General features: G+C 40.4%; 1 protein-coding gene and 1 pseudogene across 4 annotated transcripts in view; both read left to right on the top strand.

Annotated features, from left to right (window-relative positions):
* TTBK2 (tau tubulin kinase 2) overlaps nt 1-25,817 on the top strand; it is a 176,126-nt gene that overhangs the window by 111,572 nt on the left and 38,737 nt on the right. For all 4 annotated transcript variants that reach the window (XM_063652156.1, XM_063652155.1, XM_054452122.2 and 1 more), the window contains 2 exons: nt 645-770; nt 16,622-16,779. In XM_063652156.1, coding sequence (XP_063508226.1) covers nt 645-770; nt 16,622-16,779 — 284 coding nt within the window. The remainder of the gene's footprint in view (nt 1-644; nt 771-16,621; nt 16,780-25,817) is intronic.
* Nucleotides 8,737-10,579, top strand: LOC129014615 (keratin, type II cytoskeletal 8-like; annotated as a pseudogene).

Genomic DNA, 25,817 nt, shown 5'->3' with positions numbered 1-25,817 from the left:
TTGTCACATTATATTGTTTGATTTAGAAAACTGTAAACACATGTGTTGATAAAGAAAAGTAGATCAGATTTAAGATAAATTATTTTGAGATGGGTGCAATGGCTCACATCTATGATCCTAGCACCTTGGGAGACTGAGGCAAGAGGATCACTTGATCCCAAAAATTCGAGACCAGGCTGGATAACATAGTGAGACTCCCATCTTTACAAAAAACTTTAAAAAATTAGCTGGGCATGGTGACATGTGCCTATAGTTCCAGCTATTTGGGAAGCTGAGGCAGGAGGATCACTTGAGTCTCAAAGGTTGAGGCTGCAGTGAGTTGTGATCATGCCATTGCACTACTTCAGCCTGGGCGACAGAGCAAGACCCTGTCTCAGAAAACTAAATAAATAAATTATTTTTGTTGGGGACTATTGATACACTGATGCAGAACTCTGTGCTACTTGTTTGGTTCTGCATTATAGTTTTTTTCCGCTTTAAAACACTGTACATTAAGCTGTTAGTAAGAGCTCAGTTCTTGCTTTATACTTAATTACCCACTATCTCATTCCCTAGTACATACCCTTGAGACGGTTACTGAGGGGCTCTTAATGCCTAACCGCCAAGAGAAATTGACTGTAGCTCTTTTTCTCTTTACTTCCCAGGAGCAAGTAGGCTCTATTAAGGAGAGATATGACCACAGGCTCATGTTGAAACATCTCCCTCCAGAATTCAGCATCTTTCTAGACCATATCTCTTCTTTGGATTATTTTACGAAACCAGACTACCAGGTAACCATCTTTGTGAGTTCTGTGGGTTAATTATTTTCTCTCTTAGTCTCCGCTTTCACTCATTGTTAGCTTTGAAGGTGTTATAAATGAGTAGGGGAGGTCCTTTGAATAAGACTGTTTTAATACATCCTGAGAAACATGGTGAAATTAACTTATGATGAGAGTGTCAGTGTGTGTGTTATGTGTTTCATCTCTCTGGATGGACTTAACTTCATTAGAGTTTTAGGTTTATTCATCTTGTAACAGATTTTACTGTTCCTGCATGATTCATTCGGCATATAGAACTGCTGACAGTTGAAATTATGTAAATTCTATAGGTAATTTGTTGAGCAGAAGGAAATGTCCAACTAGGTAATGCATCTGTCAAGGGCTTTAGGGCAGCGTATCATATGTTAATATGCTATGGGACAGCGGTCAGTGAAAATTGGCTCCATTTTGTCTGTGGTCAGAGAATCATTTCCTTAGAGCATCAGTTAATGAGCCTTAGAAGGGTCGACTAGGTTTACTACAAATTGCATCCCTAGCCCCAACCAGCGGTATTTCAGAAGATTCTGTTGCTCTCAGGGAGAATTTGGTTAGGGCTTAATACCAAATAATTGCTACCACTGAAAACATAAATGTGGCCACACATAGATTAATAAGAATATGTATTAGTATATCATTCTTATTTACAAAGGACAACACGTAGACTTTACTGCATGTTAACGGTAGTTAAATTCTACAGTGTTGTCAGTGTTGTGCAGTCAAAAGACTAAGAAGTATCTATAGCACAGTAAATGTATTTGCATATAGTAATTATTGCTCTGTGAAATTGCTGCTTTTGTATAAGATAGAAACAGGATATAAAGCAAAGAGGCAACATACAGCCTTGAGTCCTTAGAGACCTTAAATTGGTGAGCTTGTCTTCTCATGCATATGCCAATTTGTATTGTAAACAATAGGGACTGTCTAACAAATTGAGAAAATACACTGTGTGTGAGTTGTTTTGGAATGTGTTCTTATATTTGTCTTTTGTGTGTATTTTCTGAAATGTATAGAGTTCACATTACTTAAAGCAATGAAATTATACCTGTAAGACTAGATTCAAGAGGAGGTGAAAAATGTTCCAACTTTCCCATCTTGAGTGCTAATAGTTTCTTATTGACAAAATTTGCTTAGGGGAATTTAGGACAGTAAAAAACTTTGATCACATTCTCTTCTTAAACCTATATCTAAAGAAGACTATCATATTTACCAGCTGAAGTTTGAAACTTCGTGATTATTTTAAACTAACAAATTATTGTTCTCAAGTTTTTCAGTTGGATATTCTCCTAGGGGCTTTTCTATCTCTTAATAACAAAACAAAGTATGGTAATTTTCCATTTTTGAAAGAAAGAGAACAGGCATAACATTACTTTGTTTCACAGATTCTGTAAATAATCCAGCTCTTTCCTGCTCTGATCTTTCATAAGCAGTGAGTGAGAACAGAGGGCAGGTGGACAGGAGAAGGATAATTGAAAAAAGATGTTATGTAAGTGATGGGTGTGTTCTAATGACTAGTATCAATGTGACATCAGGTTTCAAAAGCCTGAGCTTTGCAGCTTCTGCCTCTTGTTTCTCTACTCAGTCTTCATCTTGAGAAAAATAACTCTACCTTTAATCTGAATGGTCTCATGAACTCATGCTGTCCCTATGATTAATTTTACAGTTTGAGATTCATTCCTGAATTTGATTTTACTTACTGTTCTTTCAAGATTTTATTTTCTTTATTTAAAAAAAATTTTTGAGACAGGGTCTCGGTCTGTCAGCAAGGCTAGAGTGCAATTGGTGCAATCATAGCTCACTGCAGCTTCAACCTCCAAGACTCAAGTGATTCTCCCACTTTAGCCTCCTGAGTAGCTTGATCTACAAGTGTGCACCATGCCTGGCTTTTTTTTTTTTTTTTTTTTTTTTAAAGCAGAGATGAGGTTTCCCTATGTTGCCCAAGCAGGTCTCAAACTGGCCTCAAGCAATCCTTCTGCCTTGGCCTCCCAAACTGCTGAGATAACCAACATGAAGCCACCATACCTGGTCTTTTCTTTCAAAATTTTAGGTTTCTCATGGGACAACCAATAAAGTTAAAAAAAACAATAAACCTCCTCCAGCAACAAGCAAAAAGCATATCCATAGTTAGTATGATTGCTTCCCTAGCTACATCAAAGGTCAAATAGCAATGATATGTTTCCAGCTTTGTCTATTCTGAGCTAAGACCAAAGTCAGGTTTTTTGTTATAATCAAAGTGTTAAATGATGCAGTTTTACAGAGCCACTTTCACTTTGTGTATATTTTATAAATCTTTAAAAATTAGAATATCTTGCCATAGAATATTATTACTTCAACACGTTGCACATGGCCAACACCTCATCCAGTAGCTGCTGCTGTTCACTCTGACATCAGGTGTGGACCTAGAGAGAATAGCTATTTTGTTTTCTACCAGGAATCTTTTATGTGTCTCTCACTTTAAAATAAAGGCCGAAATTTGCTTTTGAGAAGTATTATATTATTTTGGGAAATTACATCAAGTTTATCTGTACTTAGTATTTATGTATGAGTCTGTTTTCCTAACTAGCTTTTAAATCCTGGAGAAACAGCCATGTCTTATTTTTTTAACCCCATATTACACCTGGCACCTAAATTTTCAACAAATGTTAGGCAAATTTAATTAAGTCTTTACTTTGGACCAACAGTCTGCTACACAGAGAATACAAGAAAAATTAACCCTATAAGTGCATAAATACTGTTTTCTGTCTATTAAAATAAATGTGAAGATATCAGAATTATAAACAAGATTAAAGCAGATATGTTCCTATAAATATTGTTTTTGTTAGATTCTGAATGGTATAACAACTATAAGAGACAGAGTGGGCCAAGCACAGTGGTTCATGCTTGTAATCTCAGCACCTTGGGTGATTGAGGCAGGAGTATCACTTGAGGCCAGAAGTTTGAGACCAGCCTGGGCAACATAGTAACACCCTGTTTCTACAAAAAAACAAAACAACAACAACAACAACAAACAACAAAAAAAATTAGCCAGGTGTGGTGGCATGCACCTGTAGTCCGGGCTACTTGGGAGACTGAGATGGGAGGGTTACTTGAGTGAATCAAGGCTGCAGTGAGCCATAATTGTGCCACTGCACTCCAGCCTGAGTGACAGGGTGAGACTCCATCTCAAAAATAATAATAATAATAATTAATAGGATCACATGATCTTGATAACACAAATATCTTTATTAGAGTGTTCAAATTTGTTAAGCATCACTTAGCAAGTTGAGAAGACTAATGAAATCCATAAATATACACACTGTTGGTAAGCCTGAAACTAAAATGTGTATCTCAACCAGTTCACCCACTGCTACAGCGTTGCTAATATCAGAGGATAGGATAGAGAGGAAATGCAAAGCTAAGCAAGCTTCATTAATCTTCTTAATATACTTTCCGGGTTTAGGAATGGGACTATTTAAATGTAGATTACATCAAAATGCAGTAGATTTGCCTCTTGCTTTGGGGGACATATAGCAGTTGTAGGATCCCCTGACTTTGATAACATCTGAATTAAATTTTTCTGAGGGCATAGATGCTACAAGGTTGAGCTGAAAACAAGGGGGAACCTCCGATCAAATAGAGTGGTCAAGGAAGGTCTCCTTCTAAAGCTACCATGTAAGGCCCAGGGGTGTCCAATCTTTTGGCTTCCCTGGGCCACATTGGAAGAAGAAGAATTGTCTTGGGCTACACATAAAATACACTAATAGTAATGATAGCTGATGAGCCAAAAAAAAAAAAAATCACAAAAAAATCTCATAATGTTTTAAGAAAGTTTACAAATTTGTGTTGGGCCACATTCAAAGCCATCCTGGGTTACAGGTTAGAGAAGCTTGATTGTAAGCCAAGCCCCAAAAGATGGGATTGTGTTGGCCATGTGAAGAGCAAAAATAAGAGGTAGAATGTTACAAGCCAAGGGAAGAACATGTACATGCATGGGCCCTAATGGGAGAAAGGACTGAAAGAAGACAAGTATGGTCAGACAATAAATAAGGAGAGACAACAGGTTGAGGTGAGGTTGGAAAGAGTCAGAAACCAGATAATGCCGGGCCTTGTAGGCCTTTTTAAGGAGTTTGAATTTTTATTCTAAGTACAACACAAAGCATTGGAAGTGTTATAAACAGGAGCATGGTGATCCAATTTGTGCTTTAAGAGGATTACTTTTGCAGTTATATACATCCAAATGAAACAAAGGAGAATCAGAGACTAGTTGGGAAGGTACTGAGATAAGCTGAGCTGTGCCTTGGAAAGAAATACATTTTTTTAAATCAGTGTCTTTTTTTTTTTTTTGAGACATAGTCTTGCTGTGTTGCCCAGGCTGGAGTGCAGTGGTGTGATCTTGGCTCACTACAACCTCTGCCTCCTGGGTTCAAGTGATTCTCTGCCTCAGCCTTCCAAGTAGCTGGGACCACAGGCACGTGCCACCACGCCCAGCCAATTTTTGTATTTTTTGTAGAGACAGGGTTTCGCCATGTTGGCCAGGCTGGTCTCAAACTTCTAGCCTCAAGTGATCCACCCACCTTGGCCTCCCAAAGTGCTGGGATTACAGGCATGAGCCACCATGCCTGGCCTAAAAGTCAGTGTCTTAACACCATAAAGATTCTTGATCATATAATACATTAGTCAAGTTGTACAGCTCTCCTAGGCAACTCCTAAGAGTAACTTGAAAATCCAGGCTCTGCCCATATATTGACACTGCTGTCTTTAATACATGGCCTTTTACTATTATCAGGAAAGGGAATAGTGTGGATGATGGCTTAGGGGTTTTACAGCCAGGCCTGGAAGTGATCTACAACACTGGTGTATGCCCAGTAGTCAGAACTCAATCACGCTGGCCCAATTCTAACTGCAGGGGAGGCTAGGAGATAAGAGTATTCCCTTGTGGCCAGGAGGCAAGATGATGATGGCCTTGACTTGAGAGAAGTAGTAGAGATGGAGGGAAATGGGTGAATTCTTGCCTCTGCCCCATTACGCCTTATCTCCTTTCATTCCCCATTGTACTTTTGTGATCTAGTCATATTAGACCCCTCGATGCAGTCAGATGAGACTACCAGCTCTTCTCCCAGTGTGCCCTGCCTGGAATGTGCCTCTGTTTCATAACACTGCTTGTCTTGTGAAATTGAAAGCCCAACTCAGATGTCAGTTTCTCCGCAGCCTCCTCTGATTCCTTCCATTCCTTCCATATTCCATACTGGAGTAATTTCTTCTGTTCAACTCTTAGAGCAGCAGTACTTTGTTTTGTCTCTTTATTATATAAGCTCCTTAAGAGCCAGGGCCTTGCACATTTATCTCAATTTTCTCAAGAACATAGCGCAATGATAGGCATTTAATAAAAGTGAAAAATTTAATTAAATCTGCTTGATTATTGCTTCTATTGAATGTAAACCACCCAAAGACAGGACTGTGTTTTGTTAACATTTGTATTCCCAGCACCCAGGACAGTAGGCAGTCAATGTATGTCTGAAACAAGGAGTGGATATTTGATGTAGCTATAGAATACAATAGAGTCACACTATGTTTGCATGACTCACTTAAATTCAGCTGTATGTTCAGGAGGTAGAAAAATCTTAACATCTGTGATTCTGCCTGCCCTTTAGCTTAGTCATGCCTTATGGTGAGGGTAATGATTTAGTGCCCTCATGCATCTGCTATTCTCTCAGTCTTCTCATTGACAGCAGTTCAGTGGCCCCAAATCAGGCTGCACCAGTATGAGTCCAACAGTTGAAAGCAGAGTACTTTTTTTGGTACAAATGTGACTGCTGTCTGCAGCCAGCTTACTTTATCCACATTCATCTGAGGAAAATACATCTATTCTAGAGCTGGAGGAAAAACTGGCTCTGTTGCACCTATTGAGAAATGGTAGTATTCTGTACTTTATGGACATTTTAAGGCACTTTCAAGAATAATTTCAACTATATGCTGTTTTTACCTTGCCTGCTGACTGGCTGTAACTCTTCTTTAGTAGAAATAGCACCGTACTTAAAAGACCTGTTTAAATTGATGCTTTGCCACACACCGTTTGGATAACCTTTCTAGATCTCAGTTTTGTAGTCTGTGAAATGGTGGAAATACTGACTTCACAGCATTGTTGTTAAGATTTTTTTTTTTTTTTTGAGACGGAATTTCACTCTTGTCACCCAGGCTGGAGTGCAATGGCGTGATCTCAGCTCACTGCAACCTCTACCTCCTAGGTTCAAGCAATTCTGCCTCAGCCTCCCAAGTAGCTGGGATTACAGGCATGTGCTACCATGCCCAGCTAACTTTGTATTTTTGGTAGAGATAGGGTTTCACCATGTTGGTCAGGCTGGTCTCGAACTCCTGACCTCAGGTGATCCACCCACCTCGGCCTCCCAAAGTGCCGGGATTACAGGTGTGAGCCATGGCAACTGGCCATTGTTAATATTTTTAATGAGGTAATTATGAGAATAATTTGTAAATTTTAAAATATCATGTAAATGTAAGAAATGTAAGTAGTTTTACATGTACCACAGTGATGCTGCATTTGCTTATAATCATCTCTCTCTTTTCTTTTTTTTTTTTCACTCCTGGCTGGAGTACAATGGTATAATTTTGGCTCACTGAAACCTCCACCTCCCGGGTTAAAGCAGTCCTCTCATCTCAGCCTCCCAAGTAGCTAGGACCACAGGTGTGCACCACCACATCTGGCTAATTTTTAGTAGAGATGGGGTTTCACCACGTTGGCCAGGTCTCGAACTCCTGACCTCAGGTGATCGGCCCACCTTGGCCTACCAAAGTGCTGGGATTACAGATGTGAGCCACTGTACCCTGCCCAAAATCATCTCATTTTTCTTCACTCAGCATTACCTTCTATGTTAATAGAACTTCTTTTATTTCCTCTTTGCTGATTTGTCCTCTCACAGCAATAAGAAAATGTTGTTTACCTTTTTTATTGGCCTTGTGAGGAGGCACTGAAAAGCCTTAGTGTACTATATTTCCAGGCAGCTTACCGTTTGGACGGACTGAGCCCCTGAAAGGGAAGACTGATATCAGCTAGCACTTTTGGCTGAGTAAGTGACCATGCTGCTTTACCCTGCCTCAGGTCCTGGGGCAGCCAACCATGGGGGGCACTTCTGAATCTCCAGTATCTTGATATACAGTCATGCGCCACATAATGATATTTCAGTGAATGATGGACTGCATATACGACAGTGGTCCCATAAGCTTATAATACTGTGTTTTTACTATACCTTTTCTATATTTAGATATGTTTACATACACAAACACTTACCATTGCGTAACAGTTGCCTACAGTATTCAGTACAATAACACGCTACACAGATAGGTAGCCTAGTAGCAATAGGCTATACTATATAGCCTAGGTGTGTAATAGGCTATACCATCTAGCTTTGTGTAAGTACATGTATTAGTCAGGGTTCTCTAGAGAGACAGAACTAATGGAATAGATATATATATAAAGGGGAATTTATTAAGTATTAACTAACATGATCACAGGGTCCCACAATAGGCCGTCTGCAGGCTGAGGAGCAGGGAGAGCCAGTCCGAGTCCCAAAACTGAAGAACTTGGAATCTGATGTTGGAGGACAGGAAGCATCCAGCATGGGAGAAAGATGTAGGCTGGGAGGCTAGGCCAGTCTCACCTTTTCACATTTTTCTGCCTGCTTTATATTCACTGGCATCTGATTAGATGGTGCCCACCAGATTAAGGACGGGTCTGCCTTCCCCAGCCCGCTGTCTGACTCAAATGTTAATCTCCTTTGGCAACACCCTCACAGATACACCCAGGATCAATATTTTGTATCCTTCAATCCAGTCAAGTTGACACTCAGTATTAACCATCACAGTACACTCTATGATGCTTGCACAATGAAATGCCTGTCGACACATTTCTCAGAATGTATCCCTGTTGCTATGTGACACCCGAGTTAATGGTGAAAACAGGTAAAGGTTGCAGCTTCTTCAACTCATTCTCTTTATTTTATTTTATTTTATTTTATTTTTGCTGGTTTAGTTTGTTAGAGGATGGGTGCAGTTAAATTTTTTTCTTTACCAATGTTGCTAAAATCCCCAAGAAGAGCAGAGAAGTAAAGACTGCGTGCAGACCAAGAAGCAGCTTCTCCACTCCTTCTGGGATTCCGTCTGGTTCGGCCCGCCTGCCTCCACTCCTGCCTCCACCATGTCCATCAGGGTGACCCAGAAGTCCTACAAGGTGTCCATCTCTGGCCCCCAGGCCTTCAACAGCCTCTCCTACACGAGTGGGCCTGGTGCCTGCATCAGCTCCTCGAGCTTCTCCCGAATGGGCAGCAGCAGCTTCTGGGGTGGCCTGGGTGCAGGATATGGTGGGGCCAGTGGAGGCATCACCGCTGTCACTGTCAACCAAAGCCTGCTGAGCCCTCTTAACCTGGAGGTGGACCCCAACATCCAGGCTGTGCGCACCCAGGAGGAGAAGCAGATCAAGACCCTCAACAACAAGTTTGCCTCTTTCATAGACAAGGTACGGTTCCTGGAGCAGCAGAACAAGATGCTGGAGACCAAGTGGAGCCTTGTGCAGCAGCAGAAGATGGCTTGGAGCAACATGGACAACATGTTCGACAGCTACATCAACAACATTAGGTGGCAGCTGGAGACTCTGGGTCAGGAGAAGCTGAAGCTGGAGGCGGAGCTTGGCAGCATGCACGGGCTGGTGGAGGACTTCAGGAACAAGTATGAGGATGAGATCAGTAAGCGTACAGAGATGGAGAATGAATTTGTGCTCATCAAGGAGGATGTGGATGAAGCTTATGTGAACAAGATGGAGCTGGAGTCTCCCCTGAAAGGGCTGACTGCCAAGATCAGCTTCCTCAGGTAGCTGTGTGAAGAGGAGATCGGGAGCTGCAGTCCCAGATCTCGGATACATCTGTGGTGCTGTTCATGGACAATAGCCGCTTCCTGGACATGGACAGTATCATCCCTGAGGTCAAGGTGCAGTACGAGGAGATTGCCAACCGCAGCCGGGCTGAGGCTGAGAGCATGTACTAGATCAAGTATAAGGAACTGCAGACGCTGGATCGGAAGCGTGGGGATGACCTGTGGCATGCAAAGACTGAGATCTCCTAGATGAACCGGAACATCAGCCAGCTCCAAGCTGAGACTGAGGGTCTCAAAGGCCAGAGGGCTTCCCCGGAGGCCGCCACGCAGATACCGAGCAGCATGCGGAGCTAGCCATTAAGGATGCCAACGCCAAGCTGTCTGAGCTGGAGGCCACCCTGCAGCTAGCCAGTCAAGACATGGCATGGCAGCTGCGTGAGTACCAGGAGCTGATGAATGTCAAGCTGGCCCTGGATATCAAGATCGCCACCTACAGGAAGCTGTTGGAGGGTGAGGAGAGCTGGCTGGAGTCTGGGATGCAGAACATGAGTATCCATATGAAGACCACCAGCAGCTATGCAGGTGGTCAGAGCTTGGCCTATGGGGGCCTCACAAGCCCTGGTGTCAGCTACGGCCTGGGCTCCAGCTTTGGCTTTGGCATGGGCTCCAGCTCCTTCAGCTGCACCAGCTCCTTCAGGGCCGTGGTCGTGAAGAAGATCGAAACCTGTGATGGGAAGCTGGTGTCTGAGTCCTCCGATGTCCTGCCCAAGTGAAGCCCCTCTCAGCCTGCCCCTCTTGTGGCTGCCGCAGAGCCTAGGAGGGAGGCCACTGTGCAGGCGAACACAGGGAACGGGAGACCCACCTGAGGCTCAGCCCTAGCCCTCAGCCCATCCACGAGGGACTTTCCTACCTGGGGACCCCCCTTGCCCATGCCTCCAGCTACAAAACAATTCGATTGCTTTTTTTTTTTTTTTCCCCAAAATAAAACCTCGGCTAGCTCTGCCAAAAAAAAAAAAAAAAAAAAAAGACTATGCATTTCTTTCCCTCTATTGCATCTACTTATCACTGAAGTGGGGCAGTTTCTTTTGCAGTAAATAATCTGCCTTTCAATCAGCCAAGCCAACATTGCCATTGTGCTCTCCCTGCTTAAGTGCTTTATTGATCCCCTAATTTACCATTTATTAACTGAGAATTCAGGAATCAGGATTCTTAGTGAGTTCTTAATATCACCTTACAAATAATTCTTGGTTTTGCAAAAGCTGGACTTGGTCTACACTCTCTTTGAAAGGGCAAACTGGGATTTCATATGGAGGTAAATATGATACAGTTATTGATTGCATTTTGTGCTAAGGATAAGAGGAGTGCTTCCTTAAGGCATTGTGTGTATGTCAGATGACTGATTGCCATAAAGAATAAGGGTATTTTAGGTAGTAGGAGCTGGCACCAAGCATCTATGTAGGTTGCATATAGGTATATAGTTGATTTATTTTAGAATAATATGTTTTTGTTGGTTAATTTTTTCTAGTTATTAAAAGTAATATCTGGTCATTATAAAAGTTTTAGAATTACAGAAAAATTTAGAATTACAGAAAATCCAGATTACTCAGAATCTCATTATCCTGACATAGTAATTGACTTTTATTATTTATTTATTTATTTTGAGACAGGGTCTCACTCTGTCACCCAGGAGTGCAGTGGTGTGATCTTGGCTCACTGCAAAGCCTTCCTCCCCAGGCTCAAGTGGTCCTCCCACCTCAGCCTCCCAAGTAGCTGAGACCAGAAGTGTACACCACCACACCTGGCTAATTTTACGTATTTTTGGTAGAGATAGGGTTTCACCATGTTGCCTAGGCTGTAATTGACTTTTATTACTTTGTATCTTGAATAATTTGCTTTTGAAAAATCATTGTATTGAATATCCCATCAGATTTAAAATAGACTGCTTCTTGTTCATAAGTGCAAGTAGAAGAGGGATTGACACAAATAATCCACACAGTGGCCAAATAAAAAGTAATGCAGGGCCGGGCGCGGTGGCTCACGCCTGTAATCCCAGCACTTTGAGAGGCCGAGACAGGAGGATCACTTGAGGTCAGGAGTTCAAGACCAGCCTGGCCAACATGGCAAAACCCTGTCTCTACTAAAAATACAAAAAAATTTAGCCGGGCATGGTGGCACACGTCTATGGTCTCAGCTACTTGGGAAGTGAGGCAGGAGAATCTCTTGAACCCAGGAGGCAGAGGTTGCAGTGAGCCAAGATCACACCATTGCACTCCAGACTGGGCAACAGAGTGAGACTCCGTCTCAAAAACAAACAAACAAAAAAAAGTAATACAGGTTGAATATCCCTTATTTGAAGTGTTGTGGATTTCAGATTGTTTGTTTGTTTGTTTGTTTTTTGAGACGGAGTCTCACTTTGTCGCCCAGGCTGGAGTGCAGCGGCATGATCTCTGCCCACTGCAAGCTCCGTGTCCCAGGTTCACACCATTTTCCTGCCTCAGCCTCCCGAGTAGCTGGGACTACAGGTGCCCGCCACCACACTTGGCTAATTTTTTTGTATTTTTAGTAGAGACGGGGTTTCACCGTGTTAGCGAGGATGGTCTCGATCTCCTGACCTCGTGATCCGCTGGCCTTGGCCTCCCAAAGTGCTGGAATTACAGGCGTGAGCCACTGCGCCTGGTGGATTTCAGATTTTTTAGGATTTTGTAATATTTTGCATTATATTGGTTGAGCAACCCAAATCGAAAATCCGAAATGCCCCAGTGAGCATTTCATTTGAGCATCACGTCAGCACCCAAAATTGTGTTTTGGAATATTTTGGATTTTCGATTTTCAGATTTGGGATTCTCAACCTGTGCAGCATTTTTGCCTGTTCATTGCCTTCTTCACGTTCTCCCTCCTCTTTTCCTCCTCTTCACACAACTTTCCCTTCACTTAATTGCCTCCCTTCCCTACATCCATTTACAGAAGATTCACTTTCCCGAAGATGATTGCTTCTGGTGTTTCTCACACTGTTTCACCAGTTACTCCTCTGGAAGCCAAGTATAAGTATATTTCTCAAGAAGTCTGGGAATAGCCTTACAGTGTCAACCATAAGTCCAAAATTTCTTTGTATTCTCCTGATTTATCTTAAAGGTTCATTTAAATTTTGCCTTCCAACTTCTTTGTGTTCATTGTATTATAAAATATTGTAATAAATGTCATACCTCTGTGTAAAATACTCCAGGAAGCTGTGCCACATTGTCAAATGACTTTAAATTCTCTCTGGCATATGGCTGCATCCCCTGGGGGTACATGTTACCCTAGTTTGAGAAACTTAGACTCTAAATGTAGATGAATTTGTATTTTCTAAGAATGTATTATTAAGTAAAATGAGGAGTCAGATGTATACTAGATTTTCAGAGATTACCAATGAAGAGATATGGGACATGCCTTTTAGAGGGAAGCGTTGGAATCATTTGGAAGATTTTTTTCATATTTTTCCCTTCTCCCTTTTCCAGTTTGAGAATTACTGCCACAGTGAGTCCCTGTTCTGATGGGAAAGTGCTTTGTTCCCCAATGACATTGGGTTATAAAAAAGAATGAGAGGCCGGGCATGGTATCTCAACGCCTATAATCCCAGCCCTTAGGGAGGCCGAGGCGGGTGGATCACCTGAGGTCAGGAGTTTCAGACCATCCTGGCCAACATGGTGAAACCCCGTCTCTACTAAAGATACAAAAATTAGCTGGGCATGGTGGCGTGTGCCTGTAGTCCCGGCTACCTAGGAGGCTGAGGCAGGAGAATCGCTTGAACCCGGGAGGCGAAGGTTGCAGTGAGCTGAGATCGCACCGTTGCACTCCAGCCTGGGCAAGAAAGTGAGACTCCATCTCAAAAATAAATAAATAAAAATAAAAATAACAAAAAATAAAGGCATGAGGACTATTCAAATTTAACAGACACACACATATATGTACACATAGACATATATTCACACACTACATATACTGTATATGCTATATAGATGACTTACAAGGTAATTTTTATTCTAAAATCTATTTGACTCACTGAATTAAGAGTTTTCTGTTTTTATTATTTATCATAACCAAATGTGATGTAACACATTCAGTTACCAAAAAAAGTAAGTCCTTGACTTGTCCTGTTTCTACTATTCCAATCTGAGGAAGGTTAGGATTTAGTGCCACCCTGCTCCCGAATTAGAAAATTATTTTGCTAGATTAGAAATGTTTTTCTCTAAAATATCTGCAGAGCTCTGCCCAGTCTGACCATTTGTTCCCACTAGGGTGCCTTTAAGTGCCTCAGTGCTTTTAGCTTTTCTGTTTCTTTTGTTCTGTGTCCTCCATCTTTCTGCCTCCTGCTGCTGGTGTCTAATATCACCATCATAGTAACAAACTGTTTCTAATTTGAGATCCCGTGCCATAGAATACATTTTCTAAGACATACAATACTGTGATACATGTAAGAAAATAATTCCATGATAAAAGGACATCTGACATAAAAACCATTTAGGATCATTCCTGTTGCAGCACAGTACAGAACAGAGAATTTAGCAGTGGCAGTCTAAGTGCTCACGTAGCAAGGCTCCCCTGGATGGGGATTCCACCTTCCAGGAAGCATGCATCTCACTCTGTGAGAACCTATGAGAACCTTGATTTCAGAGTTAGGAGAGAGGGTCAAAGGTCTGGCACTTCAGTTCCCTAGGTTCCGGGCCATCTTTATTTCCTCCTTTGTGTTTTCTACAGCCCTCTACCTCTGACATTTGGAGAAATCTAAGCTATAACGTAGGTGACTTACATGAACAAAAATAGGACCCAAATAAAATTTCTCAGATTTTATAACCATGTCTTTTCCAGTTCCCTTTATCTTTTTAGTTTCTTTTTCTGTATTTACAATTCTTCCTTTTGGAACTTAAATGAAAGATCAAATCATGTGAGTCAGTAAATATTATTACAAATTAACATATATTATTGGAATTTTTTTAGAGTAAATGTTATGAGTAAGGTAATGTATGAGATCCTGGAGACACAATGATGAGTAAGATCAGATTAATATCAGCATCTTGGAGCATATAGTCTGGGTTGAAAGAGAGAGAAATTAATTAAATACAGAAATAACTGTACATTTACAACTGATAACATTTGATCATCCTCCTTAGTGAAATGGTTTCTTCACTTGTAGTCTAGAATACTAGACTCATAGTTTTCCTGCCTCACTGGCCACTCCTTTTTTGCTTCCTTTGCTGAGTCTTTGTCTTCTTTCACCTAAATATTGAAGTACTCTAGGCTATAGCCCTTGGATCTTTTGCTCTCTATTCTTCCTCAATAATACCAGCTGGTTCTATGGCTTTAAATGATCTCTCTCTCTCTCTCTTTTTTTTTTGAGACCCAAGTCTTGCTCTGTCACCCAGGCTGGAGTGTAATGGCACAATCTTGGCTCACTGCAGTCTCTGCCAGGCTCAAGCAATTCTTGTGCCTCAGCCTCCCGAGTGGCTGGGACTACAGGCACCTGCCACCACGCCTTGCTTATTTTTGCATTTTTAGTAGAGATGGAGTGTCACCATGTTGGCCAGGCTGGTCTTGAACCCCTGACCTCAAGTGATCCGCCCACCTCAGCCGCCCAAGTGCTGGGATTACAGGCGTGAGCCACCGTGCGTGGCCAGTATCTCTTGATATCTATATGCTGATGACACCCAAATTTATATCTGCATTTCCTATTCCTCCCTAAACTCACTGCTTTCCATGTCACTGCGTTGACCCAGTGGCTCAGGACAGAAATCTATGTCCAATTCTTATCACCTTTACTGTTACCATGCTTGTTCAGCTGACAGTAATCTCTTAACTGGTCATCTGTTCCAAGTACCCTTATTCCCATCCCTGTTTATGGCATCTATTGACCACTTAATAGCTGAAGTAATCTTTTTTTTTTTTTTTTTTTTGAGAAAGATTCTCATTCCGTCACCCAGGTTGGAGTGCAGTGACATGATCTTGTCTCACTGCGGCCTCCGCCTCGCAGGTTCAAGCAATTCTCATGCCTCAGCCTCCTGAGTAGCTGGGATTACAGGCGTGTACCACCACACCCGGCTAATGTTTGTATTTTTAATAGAGACAGGGTTTCACCATGTTCGCCAGGCTGGTGAAGTAATATTTTTAAAGCCTAAATCAGACCTGAGCAAAATCCTCCAAAGAAGTGCTGATTTCAGGTCTGGGGCAGGAAATGTACAAGATGAATCTCAGAGGATAGGATACTAACAGAGTTCCAGAAATGATGAGGAGAGAATAAAGCTATAATCATAAAATTGGAAATGTTGCCTGCTGACAGAAACAACAGACGTCTTTTATGAGATCCTTCTTAAGATCACATCAAACTTTAGGAATTGAAAGACAAAAAATGAAATTATACAGAATATAAATCAAACTAACAGAATATAAATCAAGCAATTTTTGATAATTTGTATATGGAGACACACAAACATGCACATACATATTTTAAGAATTTTTTAAACCTGCAAAAAAAAAATGAAGGAAAGCACAATAAGCTTCTATATTCCCCTTACCTAGACACATTACCTGTTAATGCTGGCTACTTTTTTAGGTTGAAACATATAAAAAGTCATTGTTTTGTTTTGTTTTGACAAATAAATGATAAAATAGATGGTTCAATTGAGTGCACAAACATATATACTTATACACAACACACATCCTTTAGCGAAACCAACTGAGAGTAGGTTATAGATATGATGCTTCATTATGTATCTCTCAAAAACAGAAACATTCTACACAACTGAGAAAAATCAACATTAATTCAGTATCATCATCCACCTATAGTTCCTATTCAAATTTCGCAATTTGAGCCATCAGTTTTTAAAGAAAATCACATTACAAAATCATTTTATGAGTCTGGTGTGCTTTCTCTTATAGAATAAAGTGACTATGTTTACTGTTCACTTACTCTAGTTTTTTTCTTTGTGGTTTAGCTTCTTACATCCGTGTTTGACAATAGCATCAAGACTTTTGGAGTAATTGAGAGTGACCCTTTTGACTGGGAGAAGACTGGAAATGATGGCTCCCTAACAACCACCACTACTTCTACCACCCCTCAGTTGCACACTCGCTTGACCCCTGCTGCAATTGGGTATGTCCTAAACAGATCATTTGGTGGTGTCTTTCCTGGATGCATTATATTTGCAAAAATTTATTTCATCCAGATTCCCTCAGATGAACAAATGCTAAGACATCAGGGAAAGCCTATGGATCTCCTCAAATTAACATTGCTCTTATGTACGCCTTTGGAATTACTTGCTTTAGATAGTACTAATAGATTATACTGTGAAATGGGAGCTTAGCGCTTAGAGCTTATGTGACTTGTTGATATCAAATTTATAATGGGTTTTCTTCAAAATGAGGACCAGCATTAGTTGTGTTTCCAAATAACATATGGAACCCTGAAAAGAATGTGCCACAATTATATCTAACTATACTGTGCCAAAGTTTAGTGGGAACAAAGCATGTAGCATGTTCTTCTTAAAGTGATTTAACTTTCATAATGTATTAAGACAAGGTTATGATCTATTTCCGTGATCTTAGTTTTTTATTGTTAATGTTTTTTCTCTATGTGTATTAAATAGAGTTCCTTTTGTCTTTTATTTTGTTTTTTTATTTGTCTTTTTTTTTTTTTCTGATTTTTTACCTGCTTTGGTTGTTTCAAACTTTTTGGTCAAAAAAAAAAAGTAAATACCCAAAATGCTGAGGCAGAAGGATCACTTGAGCCCGGGGCTTAGAGGCTGCAGTGGGCTATGATTGTGCCACTATACTCTAGCCTATGCAACAGAGTGGGACCCGTCTCTGGGGAAAATAAAGTGAATAGGGACAAATTATCATACAATTTAAGTTAATTGGGACATTATACCACTCATCCATTGCTTTGATTTTTTTTTTTATTTTAAACATGGAGTTTCGTTCTTGCTGCCCAGGCTGGAGTGCAGTGGCGCGATCTCGGCTCACTGCAACGTCCGCCTCCCGGGTTCAAGTGATTTTCCTGCCTCAGCCTCCTAAGTAGCTGGGATCACAGGCCTTTGCCACCACGCCCGGCTAATTTTGTATTTTTAGTAGAGATGGGGTTTCACTATGCTGGTCAGGCTGGTCTCAAACTCCTGACCTCAAGTGATCTGCCTGTCTCATTCTCCAAAAGTGCTGGGATTACAGGCGTGAGCCACTGCGCCGGCCTAATTTTTTTTTTTTTAGGAGATGGAGTCTGGCTGTGTCACCCAGGCTGGAGTGCAGTGGCTATTTATATGCACAGTCATAGGGCGCTATGGCCTCAAATTCCTGGGCTGAAGCAATCCTCCTACCTCAGCCTCTCTAGACAACAGACATGCACCCTTGTGCCCAGCTGTGATTTTTATATTGAAAGATGGGATCACTAGAACTTGTTGAATCATCGGAAGAGTTTTCATAGACTCACATAACTGGATAGTATCACTGACTATCATGTCTAAGCATTCCTAAATGTGAGAACCTGACTAGATCCAGAATCACCACGGATGTTTTTAAAAAACACCTATTCCTGAGACCTACCCCAGACCTATTGAATCAGAATGCCTAGAAGTGGGGCACAGAAGTCCATATGCATCAAACATTTCCATGCTTATCAGAGTTTGGGATCCACTGCCCTAGTCCAGCCACCCTATCTTACAAATGAGGAAATAATCCTAACACTGAAGTAAATCCAACTTTAGGTAAATGTTAGTGGCAGAGCTGGAGCCAGTCTAGAAATTTTATTCTAGTGTTTTTGTCCTTCCCCTTTGATGGTTGTTAGAAATAAGTCTCAAACTTGCAAAAATCCAGGTGATAGCACTTCAGGGACCTAAAAACAATGAAGGCAGTTTATGTTCCCATCTTCCAATATTTTCTCCAAAATAACACAGAATAACAAAGAAGGAAAACTAAAGCTACAGAGAAAAACCATGTCCTCAGCATAACTTGTAGAAGATGCCCAAGCTTCAAAATAACTGTAAATAAAAAGAGAGAAAAAAATGAGACCACAAATCCTAGTGCAGTATCTTTCATGCTCTTGCCTCACCTGCCCCTGCCAGAAGACTTTATAAAGACAGATCAAGAAAAACTGTGGGGAAGACGAAAATTAGCAATGGGATGTAAGGTTGATGTAAAACCAATGCCATACTCCAGCTGTCTTTCGATCCCAAAAAATAAATAAATAAATAAAACCAGTGCTAGAAAGACTAAACCCATGCTAATAAGGAAAATACTTAAAAGTGTCCTGATAGATCAGATGATTAATTTCAGGGAAGTAAAAATATGCATAATTCAAAAGAAAAAAAAGGGAGAAGTGTCCTTCATTAGTGGAGTGGCGGAGGAAAAAAGATGTATCAATTTGGGTCCAGTCAGGAGACAGAAACTACATAGTAATTTGAATAGGAAAAAAAAATCAAAGAATTATTTATGGATACACAATAATTGTACATATGTATGAGATACATGCAGTATTTTAATACATGCATGCAATGTGTTGTGATCAAATCAGGGTCATTAGGATATCCATTACCTCAAACATTTATCATTTCTTTGTGTTGGGAACATTTCAAACCTTCTACCTATTTTGAAATATACACTAGTATTTTTGTTTGTTTGTTTGTTTGTTTGCTACAGAGTCTCACTCCATCACCCAGGCTGGAGTGCAGTGGCGCGATCTCGGCTCACTGCAACCTCCACCTTTCAGGTTCAAGCGATTCTCCTGCCTCAGCCTTCTGAGTAGCTGGAATTACAGGCATGTGCCACCATGCTAATTTGTGTATTTTTAGTAGAGATGGGGTTTCACCATGTTGGGCAGGCTGGCCTCGAACTCCTGACCTCAGGTGATCCACCTGCCTCGGCCTCCCAAAGTGCTGAAATCACAGGCACGAGCCATTACGCCCAGCCTACACAAGATATTGTTAACTATAGTCAATAATAGGGAATTGGAATAACGTGGGATTGATTAATAAGAAATAAAGATAAATGTAAAGAATACAGGTACAGGAATAGCAGATACAAGCTCCAGCCATGATGCCTAGGACTGATTGTGATTAAACATCCAAGCAAGAACTGTCCCACCCCTGCCCAAGGGCTGAAGTTCAGACCTTATTGGGAGAGGAAGAAGTGAAATCATAATTGATTGAACTCAGGAAAGAAATAGAAGGAAAAGACAAAATTATCTCATAATTGAAGAATATATTACAAAGTGCACAAAAGAGAGTAGACGTAAGTGAGAATTTAATAGAAGTCATTGAATAAGGACAAAGAAAAAACCCTGAGAGAATGAAAATGAGATAATTCAAAAGAGTTAGAGAGAAGGTAGTGCAAATTGAAGGCAGAGAAGAAATAACATTCAGGTTGTTGGAGTCCCTGAAGAAGAAAAACAAAATAATACGTTAAAACTGAGAAACCAAATAGTAGAAGGTTAGATTTAAAAACAGAGAACTGGCTGGGTGTGATGGCTCATACTTGTAATCCCAGCAGTTTGGGAGGCTGAGGCGGGGGGGTCACAAGGTCAGGAGTTCAAGACCAGCCTGTCCAATATGGTGAAACCCCGTTTCCACTGAAAAATACAAAAATTGGCCGGGCACAGTGGCTCATGCCTGTAATCCCAGCACTTTGGGAGGCCGAGACGGGCGGATCACGAGGTCAGATTGAGACCATCCTGGTTAACACAGTGAAACCCCGTCTCTACTAAAAATCCAAAAACAAAATTAGTCGGGTATGGTGGCAGGTGCCTGTAGTCCCAGCTACTCAGGAGGCTGAGGCAGGAGAATGGTGTGAACCCGGGAGGCAGAGCTTGCAGTGAGCTGAGATCGAGCCGCTGCACTCCAGCCTGGGTGACAGAGCGAGACTCCATCTCCAAACAAACAAACAAAAAAACAAAAAAACCCCACAAAAATTAGCTGGGCATGATGGCACACACCTGTAGTCCCAGCTACTCGGGAGGCTGAGGCAGGAGAATTGCTTGAACCTGTGAGGCAGAGGTTGCAGTGAGCCGAGATCACGCCACTGCACTCCAGCCTGGGCGACAACGTGAGACTCCATCACAAAACAAACAAACAAAAACTCACAGAGAACTAGAACATTTAAAAAGGTTTATGTCCAAAGATAAGCATTAGAACAAAAAGGCGAACCTTCTGAAATACCCCCCAAAATTATTTATAAATTAAAGTACAGGCCAGGCACAGTGGTTCATGCCTGTAATTCCAGCACTTTGGGAGGCCGAGGTGGACAGATCACTTTGAGCTCAGGAGTTTGAGACCATCCTGGGCAACATGGTAAAACCTTGTCTCTACAAAAAATACAAAAATTAGCCAGGTGTGGTGGTGTGCACCTGTAGTCCCAGCTACTCCGAAGGCTGAGGCTGGAGAATGGCTTGAGTCCAGGAAATGGAGGTCACAATGACCTGAGATCGAGCCACTATACTCCACCCTGGGCAACAGGGTGAGATCTTGACTCAAAAAAAAAAAAAAAAAAGGACAAAGAATACATGTCGTAGAGGAAGAAATATAGCAAATATAGCAAGATACTGTGCACATAATAATAAAATACTATGACAAAGCTTTCCCTCTATGTTCTCTTCTAGGAGTTTTATAGTCTCAGGTCTTAACATAGGTCTTTTATACATTTTTAGTTGATTTTTGTGTATCGTGTAAAATAGGGGTCCAAGTCCTTTGCATGTGGAAATCCAGTTTTTCTGGCAACATTTATTGAAGAGCACCATTTATTGGACCCCATTGTGTCCTTTTGGTGCCCTTGTTGAAAATTAGTTGACCAAATAAGATATCTGCATTCTCGTGTTCACTGCAGCAGTATTTACGATAGCCAAGATACAGGAACAAACTAAATACCCATTGATGGACAAATTGATAAAGAAAATGTGTGTGTGTGTGTGTGTGTGCGCGTGTGTGTGTGTATTGTATGTATTTGTGTATATATACACACACAATGGAATATAGATGATGTATAAATACATACACACACATATAATGGAATATTATTCAGCTTCTTATTTTTCTATTTTTATTTTTTGAGACTGATTCTTGCCCTGTTGCTTAGGCTGGAGTGCAATGACATGATCTCTGCTCACTGCAACCTCAGCCTCCTGGATTCAAGTGATGCTCCTGCCTCAGCCTCCCGAGTAGCTGGGATTACAGGCCTGTGTCACCACACCTGGCTAATTTTTGTATTTTTATTAGAGATGGGGTTTCACCATGTTTGCTAGGCTGGTCTCGAACTCCTGACCTCAGGTGATCCGCCTGCCTCAACCTCCCAAAGTGCTGGGATTACAGGCATGAGCCGCTACGCCCGACCTTATTCAGCTTTTAAAAAGAAGAAGATCCTACCATTTGCTACAGCATAGGTGGAACTAAAAGACATGCTTAGTGAAATAAGCCAGACAGAAATAAAAATGTTGCATGATCTCATTTATATGTGAACAAAACACACACACACACACATATATATATATACATACACACACATATATATATTTTAAAGCACTCAAATACACAGAGATTGAGAATGAAACAGTGGTTACCACAGGGGGTTCAAGGAGGGAGGAAGGAAAGGAAATGGGGAGATGTAGGTCAGAGGATATAAAATAGCAGATATGTGGTGAACAAGTGTGGAGATCTAATGGACAACCCAAGGAATAACCTTAATAAAATTGTATTTTCAGAAGACTTGGACATATCTTAAATAAAAATAAAGTTGTATTAGAGATTTTTGTTAAATAAGTAGATTTTAGCTGCTCTTTGTCACAAAAAAAGTGTGAGTTGATAGATATGTTAACCTGCTTCCCTGTAATAACCATTTTACTGTCTATGTATATCCTATTACATCATGTTACAAAGCTCAAATACAATTTAAGGAAGTAAAATACTACAGCAGGCTTAAGACCAAACATATCAGTCACAGCAATAAATATACATGGGGTTAACTCACCTATTAAAAGGAAAAGATTTTCAGTTTGGATTGTATAGCTATATGCATATGCTGTATATAAGAGACACACACGTAAAAAAAGTAAGAAAGAGATGGACAAAGATATATCAGAAAGATAGAAAAGAGAAGTGATCCTAATAACAGACGATGTAGAATTCAAGCCAAAACAAAAAGCTTAGAAAAGATGGAAGGGCACTTTTTAATGCCAAATGCCACAATTCACAAGTGGGATACAAAATTTATTAATATTTAGTCACCAGAATCATGACACTCACCTTTAGGAAACAACAACTGCAGGATATTCAAGGAGACATAAAAACACACTCATAATTGGAGATGTTAATGTACCACCCTCAGTTTAAGACAGATCAAGTGAACAGAGAATAGGAAGACAGAAGACTTAAACAGCGTGATCATAGTAAGGTAGATCATATTTATGTTTTCTGAACTCTATACCTTGATGATAGAGACTATACCTCCTGCCCAGGGGCCCCTGGAATATTCACAAAAATTTGATCAGATATTAGGTCACAAAGAAACATGTAAGTAGTTCCATAAAGAAGTATTATGCTATCTGATCACACTGCAAGAAAACTAGAAATTACCAACAAAATTAAAATATCAAAGGCCCTTTTACTGGAAATTTAAGAACCTATTAAACTACAGTCATGTGCCGTGTAATGACATCGCAATCAGTGATAAACCGCATATATGACAGTGGTCCTATAAGATTACAATACTGTAGTTTTACTCTACCTTTTCTATGTTTAGATATGTTATAATACCCAAATACTTACCATTGTGTTACACTTGCCTCCAGTATTCAGAACAGTAACATGCTGTACAGGTTTGTAACCTAGGAGCACTAGGCTATACCATATAGCCTAGACACGTAATAGGCTGTACAGTATAGTTTTTTTTAAATATGCTGTGATCATTTGGATAAGGACGAAATTGCCTAACGATGGCACTTGTTAGAATGTATCCCCATTGTTAAGCGATACATGACTGTACTCTTGGGTGAAAAGGAAAATAAAAACTAAAAGTTATAGAAAAAAATGATAATGTAAATACTACTTATCAGAATCTATGGGATAACTTTAGAGCAAAGATCAGAGGAAAACCTATGGCATTAAACAAGGAGGTACATAATGTCAGTATGTCTCATTACTGATGATACTAATGTTGACAATTTAGTTACAGTGGCCAGTTCTTTCTACTATAAAGTTACTGTTTTTCTCTTTGTAAGAAATAATCTTGTGGGGAGATATTTGCAACTATGTCAGCACTGTGTTTCTTGTCATACTTTTCCTATTAATTGTAGCATCCATCAGTGAATCTTGCCCACAGGCCTAACCATTACTATCTGCCCTCTAAGAAAAAGTTTGCCAATCTCTGATTTTTTTCTTTTTGCAAATGATATGGTAGAATACCTGGAGAATCAGTGTTAAAGAGAAAAATTTATAGTGTATGTCCCAGAACCCTGAATTTCTTCGTAGAGGGAGAATGAAAGTTTAGAAGGTAAGAGGACGCTTTAAATCATGAGCCAGCAAGCTTTATCTGTAAAGGGTAAGATAAATATCTGTGAGTTATGCTGTCTCTGTCACTACTGTCATTGCTATTGTAGTGCAAAAGCTGCCATGGCCAACATGTAAACAAACGAGACTGTGTTCCAATAAGTCTATTAAAAAAAAAAAATAGGTAGGTAAGCAGGCCAGATTTGGCCCACAGGCACTAGTTTGCCTTAGATTATGGGGAATGAAATATGAAAAGGATGTTCGTTGTTGCTATTTTCTCTCATATCTCTTCAGTTCTTCCACACATTTTCTTACTTATTCCCTTAATCTGCTTCAGTTATATAATACCTTGCCTGGAAACACAGACCATGTGCTAATAACACTCTTATGTATACTTTCTTACTCATTCATATTCCTGAACATGATATAATTTTCCTGGGAAGGAATTATTTCTTTCCATATTGCATACTCCAGATTTGGATCAGAGTTTAGGAAAAGAAATGAAACAATAACCAGGGAAGGAGAAAGGAGTGGAGAATAAATGCAGAGGGAGGGGCTGGGTGGGAGAGGAACCTGAGTCCTATAAAAGAGAGCCTGTGTGGAGAAGATGGACAGGGTCCTTGGAATGAGTGGTATCATATTGAAGCATAAGAGATAAGAGAAAAAGTAGGATTGATTAAAAGTAGAAGTGTATTCAGAGATGGAGGTGTGGTTTGTTTCCTGAGGCATGAAAGAAGGAAATGCCAACGAATTGAGGTAGTTGGAAAAAAAGCAGAATAATGGCTAGACATAAGGGAAAAAGGGACTTGAAAGAATACTGAGTGATTAAATGGAAAAAAGGTGATGATAATAGACTAAGCTTCTTGAGTTCAAATATTCATCTATTTCCCTTTCTCTTTCCTCAGGAATAGAGGGAATTCTTTCAATAAACATTTGGATTATCGTGTAGTACATGTATGTTAGTGTCCATTATGACTCTTGCATCAATAAATAAATTATATTGAACTAATATCTGAAAAATCTGTTAATAGCCAATTTATTTCTGATCTTTAATTATCTCTATAATGAATCTGCTTATTTGAACTATTTTAGGCCAAACTACCTTTTAAATATGCTTCTACTGTCAGAACTACAGATACTACTTTACTAGGTTGTAAGTTTTTTTTTTCTTTTTTTTTCTGGAAGCCATTATCAGTGCTTTTCTAGATTATATCCTTGTAAACTGTTGATAAAGAGGTTCATTCTAGCATTGACCCATTTAGGCAAAGGTAGTGGTGAAGGTCATCGGTTACCAAGTCAGGTGGAACAAGTCCCTGAAAAATCACTGGTCTTCTCAGAGCATATGAAGTACTCGTGACACCAGTGCCAGGATCTAACTGTGACCCTTAAAGTGGCTCACTGAGAGGATGCCTGTGTTGCCACTCACAGTAATTACAGGAGTCAGTATAGTGTACTGAAAACTAATTTTTCTACTTTGAGACATTCCAGGTGACTTCAAAGAGGAGGTTTCATTGTGTGCTAAGTATTGTGTTCAGTCAGCAATATTAAAAAAAAAAAAACCCTAGAATATAGAGTTATAGAACTGGCAGGAGCCTTTTCACTTGGTGAACGGTTACTGTGAACTAGAAAAGCCTCTCATGGGAGGGTCTAAGGGAGCGATGACCAACCATGT

This window comes from Pongo pygmaeus, chromosome 16 (assembly GCF_028885625.2).
Source record: "Pongo pygmaeus isolate AG05252 chromosome 16, NHGRI_mPonPyg2-v2.0_pri, whole genome shotgun sequence".
Taxonomy (NCBI): Eukaryota; Metazoa; Chordata; class Mammalia; order Primates; family Hominidae; genus Pongo; species Pongo pygmaeus.
Note: the sequence above shows the minus strand (reverse complement) of the source record. Positions and strands in the feature narration are given on the sequence as shown.